The sequence below is a fragment of the Cyprinus carpio genome, chromosome B12, assembly GCF_018340385.1.
Source record: "Cyprinus carpio isolate SPL01 chromosome B12, ASM1834038v1, whole genome shotgun sequence".
NCBI classification, from domain to species: Eukaryota; Metazoa; Chordata; class Actinopteri; order Cypriniformes; family Cyprinidae; genus Cyprinus; species Cyprinus carpio.
In genome coordinates, this window is record NC_056608.1 from 242,879 (window position 1) to 252,413 (window position 9,535).

The 9,535-nt window shown below is 32.6% G+C and overlaps 2 protein-coding genes across 2 annotated transcripts; both read right to left on the bottom strand.

Annotated features, from left to right (window-relative positions):
* Nucleotides 1–998: 998 nt before the first annotated feature.
* LOC109099995 (sulfotransferase 2B1-like) lies at nucleotides 999–4,824 on the bottom strand. Its single transcript, XM_042734880.1, has 6 exons — nucleotides 4,565–4,824; nucleotides 3,069–3,279; nucleotides 2,852–2,979; nucleotides 2,283–2,377; nucleotides 1,438–1,618; nucleotides 999–1,262 (listed from the first exon to the last, which is right to left on the bottom strand). Exons 1-6 carry the CDS (start codon nucleotides 4,818–4,820, stop codon nucleotides 1,153–1,155), a joined length of 981 nt encoding a protein of 326 aa, XP_042590814.1. The 5' UTR covers nucleotides 4,821–4,824; the 3' UTR covers nucleotides 999–1,152.
* A 329-nt stretch (nucleotides 4,825–5,153) lies between these two features.
* On the bottom strand, nucleotides 5,154–8,515 carry LOC122134298 (ras-associating and dilute domain-containing protein-like). The gene is made up of 4 exons (XM_042736025.1): nucleotides 8,302–8,515; nucleotides 8,128–8,207; nucleotides 5,864–6,003; nucleotides 5,154–5,717 (listed from the first exon to the last, which is right to left on the bottom strand). Exons 1-4 carry the CDS (start codon nucleotides 8,513–8,515, stop codon nucleotides 5,618–5,620), a joined length of 534 nt encoding a protein of 177 aa, XP_042591959.1. The 3' UTR covers nucleotides 5,154–5,617.
* Between the last annotated feature and the right edge of the window lie 1,020 nt (nucleotides 8,516–9,535).

Genomic DNA, 9,535 nt, shown 5'->3' on the forward strand with positions numbered 1-9,535 from the left:
GACCAGTCCACAAGTTGTCAAATAAAGCGCGCGCATCCATAATAAAACGTGCCTCACACGGCTCCGGGGGGTGAATAAATGGCTCCTGTAGTGAATCCATGCATTTTTGTAAGAAAAATATCCATATTTCAAACGTAATAAACACTTTTCTCTCACTTCCGTTATCTGTCATACGCGGAAGCCGTTCCAGCGGATGTCATAATACGCCAGTGTTGCGTGATTAGTGACGAATGCAGAGAGAGAACAAAACAAAACGCTGGTCATACCAGTGACTTCAGCTAAAAGGTTCGTATGAAATCATGAGATAAATGAGAACTTATCTGAAAACTGAAAAGAGACAGTGGGCTTATCATGGGCCTTTTTTCATAGATCTTCAGCAAATAGAAAGAAGGAAGTCACGTGATGTCATCAGTGTGATTTTTATTTCAAAATAAACAATTTTTATTAAATGGTAATACCAGTGACACACCAGATTTTTTTTATTCCATTTACATCATATATTTGATAGTTATGAATACATTATTATATTTTAAATGGTAGAAAAACCATTCAATCAAGAATCAGTAAGTGTATTATAGCAAGTGTTATATGTATCATGAAAATAAGATATGCAAACCTCTGTTGAAAAAAATGGTGATATTTGGTGGTTTAAAATGTAAAATGTTAAAATCAACTTTAATTTGCTTAAAGTTCAACTGATGATGTTTATGATTTAAATTTATGTTGGTCAGTATTTTGAGGCAGCAAGCTTATGATCTTTACTGGGGACACCAAAGGCACCAAAAATCAGGAATGACCATTTAGTTAGAAAAACCTAAACTAAAACTAAGCATTTATTCCAGCCAACCATTTATTCCATACTTTATGCAATAAATAAAAAGCATATTTTATGTTCTGAAGGCACATAACATAAACAATACAATACTGATTGTTAATCATTTCCAGTGTAGTGATAGTTTAATCATACAATTTAAATAAAATGGAAAGATCACTATCAATTTAATTATAAATCATTTATTTGTCTTTTATTTAAAAAGGTCTTTAAAAGCTATTTTAAAGAAAAATTAAATTGTCTCTTCTAGACCTGTCTTTTGTGGTGAATGTGCACCAAAGGTTTATTAAAAGCAAATACGATTAAATGCATGTGTTTTTTCAGTCCCACATAAATTTGAATTTCACATCTTTTGTCTTTTCTTTGTATACAGCATTAAATCGCTGCTCTTGGGCTTCAGTGAAATGATTCTTCCAGTCACCAGCAATTCCTGACAGAATAAAACCAGACAAGAAAAGTCACTTTGTGAACATGGTACGACTGAATACAGTCAGATGATATTTAAGTGAAACTAAGTGATTTTTCTTCTAGAATGATCTGTTCTTCAAACAGAGAAATCAAATATTACTGGCCAGCTGCTTTAAGCTGAATCATGAGATTTTTACCTTTCCTCATGAACTCCGATTTCTTCTGGTCCATGAATTCATTCGGAACCAGAGAGAAGTTGGACATTTTGTTTTGTTTCATGTTCTTGAAGACGCAGTGGTCAGCGATCTTCTCCATCACGTCTTGACTCAGAGATTTACCAAGAAACTTGGCAATTTTCTCCACAGATCCTTTCAGATCCTGGCAAAGATTCGTATGATCACATGTTAAAAAAGAGCTTTATGTGGATTTCAATATTTTATAGCACCAAAAAAAAAAAAATTTAAATCATCCCAAATCCACATTTATTGTTACAAAAAGAAACATATATGCAATCACGCTGCCTCCTTGGTTGTTCATTTGAAATGCTCTTTGAGAAATGAGAAAGGGACGTTTTGCTGGAGGACTTAAGAGGACTTTGGACATCTCTGAGTTCAATACAAGGACACGAGTAAGCGTTCATTGCACCAGAGAGACCTTGAAAAGGGCCTTGAACTACCTGCCAAAGTTACAACACCCTGTCATCATGAGATAACCTACAGAGTAACACACTGATGAGTGATTGATTGTTTCTAGAAGAGCTGCTGACACCTTTGACTGAAACCTTTATACTTGAATGGTTAAGTTTCATTTGCCTTAACATTTGTCATAATAAAATTAAACCAATTTTACTGATTGCATAAACTGCATACTGAGTCTTAGATTTTTGGCGTTTTAATTACATTACACAAAGAAATCCTTTGGCCAAGTAGTAAGTATCTTTTAAAATATCATTTTGAACAAGAGTAAAGCCAAAGCAATTTACCCTGCTGTTTTCGCAAGATTAAAGAAACCCATAAACTAGTAGTGATAAACAGAAGCTTACAGCAATCATCTCCTCGTAGAAAATATGAAGTATGGAATCCTTTTCTTCAGCATTAATCCAGCCTTTGACATGATCAAACCAGGAACCGAACATGACTGTGGATAAAAGACATCATGCTTAAGTCAATTTGACAAAACTTGTAATGACTTCATTACAAAACAAAAAGGAAAAACTGGGTCCATACTCAAAAAAAAAATCAAAACACATTTCCAAACTTACAGTAGCCTACAATTACTCTACATGCAAATGTGAATTTTTTATTGCATTTTTCAAATGTATTATATGTGCTCATGCATTATACACAACAAATTAAGTTTTTCTGCAAATGTAGCTAAATGTTTTTTCTTGAATTGAACATATATGGAGGACAAAATACATTTGTCAATGCTTTTAAAAATCTATATTTATATTATAAATATATTTTACAGGTTGCACATTTTTAATAATTTTTTTGGTGTCATATTCAGTCAAATTACATAAACACCGAAAGAAAGCTGTTTTATCATTTAAGATGCTCATACAAGGAACATACATAGCATTAATACTAGAAATAGAACAAAACTCCATACCGTTTCCATCAAGGAACTTCTCCATGAACTCGTCTTGGGTTCCCGGCTTCACCAGGTAAGAGGCCATTCCATAGTAGTAATACGAGGACGTGAACACGTCTTTACAATCACTCATTAAATAAATAACCAGAACCACATAGTGAAGCGCACAATAATCTGAATGCATTTCATTAAACAGCGCACATGCAGTGTGTGACTTCTCGAGTGGGTTTTTACCCTGGGCTTTGTTTTGAAGTAAGACTCGTTCATCATGTGGTGATGGAAGTGAGTCGCAAAGACGCGTGGAGAAGGTCTCTGCTCCAGATTGAGCAGGATCGCCCGATGTTCCTCCAGCCATGGCACTCGGTCCCAGTTTGGCACCGTCAGCACCGGAGTCAAATCACCCTCGCTCACGATCAGAGGAACCACCTCCTGCATCCATGTTGTGCCTGTGTGTGGAGCAAAGCGCAGCTCACATTACTGTCATTCAAAAACAGTGACTGAAAAGACATGGCACATGCATTAAAGACTAGATTTAAAAAAAATCTGTCACTGTAATTGACTTATGTGACATAGCTCCACACAACAGTAAAAAAAATCTTGTAAGTAAACTACAAAAAGTACACTTTATCAAACCTTTAAAAACTACCACGTATAAATTATATTATTATTGAAATAATATACTTAAAAAAAACATATTGTAACTAAATGTAATGTTTTCAGACACTTAAATGCATGTTATTAACCAGTAATAAATGAAAATGTATTATAGCCTAGATGAAATTTATATTAAATGTGATTAGTTGAACTTAAGATTGATTACTTTAAGCAGGACATAATTATTTATATGTAATTACTGCATAATACACTGACGAGCATTTATGATAAACTAAATATACTTTAATGTCATTTCTATTGAAACTAAATATACATCTATCTAAACATATTTAATATTCTTTATTACAAAATGATGAAGCTGCAATTTAGTACATTTAAAATATATGAACTTTAATTGTAATTAGTGCTGTCAAATGATTAATCGCGATTGATCGCATACAAAATAAAAGTTTTGGTTTGCATAAAATATGTATGTGTACTGTGTTTATTCACTGTATATATAAATAAACACATGTATGTATGTATTTCAGGAGAAATATGTTATGATTATTAAATATTAAATATTTATAATATAAATTATAAGAATATAAATATAGACATGTAAATATTTTCAATATACTGTATGTGTGTGTATTTATATATACATAATAAATCAAAAGTACACATATGCAAAAAACTTTTGTTTGCGATTAATCGCGATTAATCGTTTGACTGCACTAATTGTAATATAAAATAACACACTCAAGCTAAAATTATAATCACGTACTTTGGATTTATGTGCTTTTTAGTATGTTAGCCAACACATCAAACTAAGTGTACTTCTTCAAAACACAAGTGATTATTAAAACCTGATTAATATGTATTTTAAAGTAAAACTTTTAATTTGACATTATCACAGCGCACTACTTGAGTGCGTTAAGAAATGGTCTTTAAAGTAGCGACTTAAGTGCACTTTTATTTCATTCATATTACCTACAAGTGCACATTCAATACAATTAAACACACTTCCACAAGAGCAGACTTCATTGAAATTTATGAAGTGACCCTATGTTGAATAGTGACATTTTTACATTAATCTGCATCACTGAATGCACATTTAAACCTGTCGAGACTCACCGGATTTGGGGTAAGTGACGATCAGGATGTCGTCTGGACGGAAGGTGAACTCCTCACAGTATTTCAGACTCTCTGGAGGGTGTAAATGCGTCGGCAGGTACACACCTTTATACACCGAGTACAGCTCAGCCTCCGTCATTTTCCGAAGCACTCCACAAATAAACGGCGAACTAAAACTCTCAGCTGTTGTAGTTTCTGTAATACCGCGAGAACTCAGTGAATATATATAGTTCTGCTTCTCGCGCTGGACTTTCATGTGCAATCACAAACGAGGCTCTTTCGCAACTGTTTGGCAAGTAGTAAAGGAATCAAATGAATGTCTAACCATTCGTATCAACTTGTGCAATAAGGTCATGCTCCTGATACGTGTTCCCGCGCTGTAGCGTGCACAGTTGTTTTCTTAGCTGTTCTCTGCAAAACTCTTCTATAATATATCAAATTATTCAGTTAGTTTAGTCACAGACTTTTTTGACAAATGTTTCTTGAGCAGCATATTAGAATGATTTCTGAAGGATCATGTGACACTGGAGTAATGATGCTTAAAATTCAGTTTTGATCACATCAGTAAATACAATTTTACATTTGTAAATTGTAATTTCATAATATTTACTTTATTTCTGACCAAATAAATGTAGCCTTGGTGAGGAGAAGAGACTTATTCCAGAAACACGAAACGGTGCTGTAAGCATATATTGCATGTTTTATATGTGGACTGTGTTATGCATGTATAATAAAGAGCTGTATAAAACGATATCTGAGTTTATCATGAGAAATGAATGACGTTCAGTTAGTCAAACTAAAACTCTGCAGCCAACCATTCATTTCATACATTATGCAATAAATTAAAAAAGCAGCACATAACATCTACATTAATTATTCTAATCATTTCCATATTTTTTAATCATAAAATGCAAAGATCACACAATTAAAAATGGCAAAAAGCAACCTGTACATATAAAAGCATATGTTATAAAAGTTGTTTGTCATTTTGTTTTGTCCACTCTTTATGCATCTCTATTTAAGGGTAAAAGCAGAGTTTTTAAACACTAGGGTTTATGCAGAAGGCTTTGTCCTTGTTTCTTTCGTAGCATTGTGAGATCTGGCAACCAGCAGCCGAGGCCTTTCTCCTGACATCTGAATGAGATCCCGGCCACTACAAGGTAAAAGAAGAACAAGAAATGTTGTTCGCTTAATGCACAGAAACATGAAATAGCATGATGCACAGCAGACAGCTGTCAGTCCTACTGCTTCTGTTTAAGGAACCGCAGGACGTTTCAGATCTACTGTACTTCTCCTCACGTCTGATAGTCGACTCCGGACAGACTCAGTCCATTCACTGCTAGGATTCGGTCGCCGGCTCTCAGCCTCTGGGATAAAGCGGCAGGAGAGTCTGGAAGCACTGATCGGATGTAAATCCCGCTCACAGTAGATGGGCTTTCCTGTGGAGAACACAGAAATGTTGTTCCAAAGTATTTGTGATTCTGTATTCCAGCAAACATATCCACAACGTCTTTATACAATCTAAAAATATTCCATTTTTAACCACATGGAGATGCTATTGGGCTGTAAAAAAAACAACAACTATAATATTATTAGTGATGATGTTACCATATGCTTTATGGAAATGATTTGCAAGAGTAGGGCTGTAATTGAAGTAACTAATACACATAATTAATCATGTATTATGCATATATCAATATTTGCCTGGAAACGTCCCCAAATGAAGATCGCTTAAAGAAAGCAGTTTTTGCAGAGGGGTCCAGGACTGAATGCAATTAGAAATGGCCTAATAAGTCAATATATTGTTATTGCATTTATATTTCACTTTTAAAATGCTGTGTCAGGTTAAACACGGTTCAACTTAAAAAAAAATAAACATAACTAACACATAAACTTTTTATTGCAATTTTCAAACAGACTTTTAAACATTGTCTATGAAAGGCCATTTCTGCAATGAATCATATATATATATCGGGCCCTATGATATGTTTTATATATATATTATATATATATATATATATATATATATCAGGCCCTATGATATATGTTTTATTTTTTCTCAAATTTACATTTTTCTGGATTCTTTTTTTTTTTTTTTTCATTTTTCTGGACGTATTTTTTAATGGTTAAATTAAATTTATAAATCAAAAGCATGCCTAATTAATTAAAATCATGAAACTTATACAATTCAACTGCAATTTATTGAAAGTTTAACCAAAATGTTAAATTTTTTCCCTCAGCTTATGTTTTATTCTTACCAATTTCTGGGTTTTAGCATGTCTAATTATTTGAATGCATAAAAACAACTTTTATTTATTCTTAATAACTAAAAAAAAAAATTCTTTAGAAATTCACAAATTTACATTATTACCTGTAATCCAGAGCCTCAGGCAAACCAGGAAATAAGTTTCTTTTCAGTGAACTGGTTCTTTTAGACAGTTTGTTTCAATGAACTGGTTCAGTTCACTAGTTTGTTTACATAATCATGTTATGCATATACAGTTATGTTATTGAAGCACCAAATAATGATGTCAAATGAGGATGTTTCACAAATATGACCCTGGAGCACAAAAGCAGTTTTAAGTCTCTGGGGTATATTTGTAGCAATAGCCAAAAATACAAAATTATCTATTTTTCTTTTATGCCAAAAATCATTAGGATATTAAGTAAAGCTCATGTTCCATGAAGATATTTTGTAAATTTCTTACCCTAAATATATCAAAACTTAATTTTTTATTAGTAATATGCATTGCTAAGAACTTCATTTGAACAACTTTAAAGATGATTTTCTCAATATTTAGATTTTTTTGCACCCTCAGATTTCAGATTTTCAAATAGTTGTATCTCAGACAAATATTGTCCTCCTAACAAACCATACATCAATGGAAAGATTATTTATTCATATGATGTATAAATCTCAATATCGAAAACTTGACACTTAAGACTGGTTTTGTGTTCCAGGGTCACATATATAGTGTAAAAACTAATCTTCATTAGCTCACCTTTTTACATAAATAATGAAAACCCATAAAACGTTCAATTGGCCCTTTTGTTCACGGTTCACGGGTTCATTTAGTCGGTCCGAGTCGAACTAAATCAGTTCATTCATCACAGGAACAGATACACCGCACAGAGATGACTAGTTCAACTAGTTCACTAAAAAGAATCAGTTCAAAAGAATGATTCGTTTCGTGAACCGGACATCACTCTGGTCTGTTTGTCTGATTACAGGTAATAATGTTATAAATACTGTTCAGTTTCTTGCACAGACCTATTGTTTCACTTCATAAGACCTAAATATATGATCAGGAGCCATGGGTTTTTTTCATTTCGCCTCTACATTATATTCTATTCTATTCAAAAAAACACTAACCAATTAACTTCAATTTAATAAACAACAAAACCACCACTCCATCTAAAAATCTTCTTCACTGTTCTACTGAAGAAAAACAAACTTCTTGGATGGCCTGAGGGTGAGTAAATTGACAGCAAATGTTCATCAAAATACAAACTATAACATTAATAATACCTAGAACATATTATATATCTAGAGATTCGCTCACCTCTCCATCCAGCATCAGACCCAAACCACACGCTGCCCTCTGCAGCTCCAGCACAAACACATCACCCTCCTCACTCTCACCTACAAACACACACACACACACACGAGCTTGTGTCAGTAAACAGCTGACATGCACGGCACTGATGGAGACCGAAAGCACAGCGCGTCCCGTCACCTTCCTCCGGTCTGACTGTGGAGGTGTGCTGGTGTGAATCCGTGTCCGAGTCCGTCAGCTCCAGGTTCTGTGGCGTGTTCGGGGGGGTCAGTAAACACGACGGGTCCAGCGCCGGACGGGCCGCATCTTTATCCTGTAGCTCAAGATTCTGAAGCTTTCTGGTTAAAAGAGCTTCACATGAGCTCAGGTCACCGGCTCCAGCGTGAGGAATCATGTGAGCGAATCACATCTGCTGTTTGGGGTGACGCTCCACCTCAATCAGCACTGCATACACCAGCACTAAAAACACCAAATATAATAAAAAAAAAAAAAATAAAAAAATAATAAATAATACAAAAAAAATACAAAGATAATAAAGAAAGTATAAATGTTACTTTAATAATTAATTCAATGCAAATATATTAAATCAACTCGAAATTAAAAATTTTTATTAGAAAATTAAAGAAATATTTACAAATATATTAATATTAAAACAAATGTATTTTATTTCAGCCCAAACAACATTTCATTTTCATTTAGTTTAACTTCATACAATAAAATAACTAAATCTAAAACTGAAATAAAAATTTATTAAAACTCGACATATATTCTTAAATTATAATTAAACTAATCAAAATATAATTAAAACAAATAAAAAAAAAAAAAAACACGAAAAAACTAAAACTTTAACTTAAATGAAAACAAAAAAAGAAAATAAAAAATAACAAAGAAACTATAAAGTATCTCAATTAAACTAAAATAAAAAAATTAAAACTGAAATAAAATTAAAAACCATTGACATTTAAAAAAATAAATAAAATGAAAAAAAAAATTACTATAACTAACTGAAATTAAAATGAAAACCGAAAAAATATTTATTAATACAAACATAGAAAGAAATCATTAAAAATATTAAGAAAAATTATAATACTATCTCAAAAATACTAAAATAACTCTAGTACTAAAATAACGAAAGCTAAACTGGAAATTAAATATTAATAAATTACATTTTAATTTATATTTTCCCTGTTTTTTTTAATTTTTCACACAAGAAGCAAGTTTTTGGGTACCTGTTCCGTTATTTACATGTTTAGTTTAGTTTAAAAATTCTTAGTACTTCTGTTTGGTGGTTTTATTTATAGATATATCATACACACACATTGCTGGGACACACACACACACACACCACACACCACAGCAGTATATATATATGATATAGCTTAAAAATACCTAAATCCTAATTTATTGAGATGAT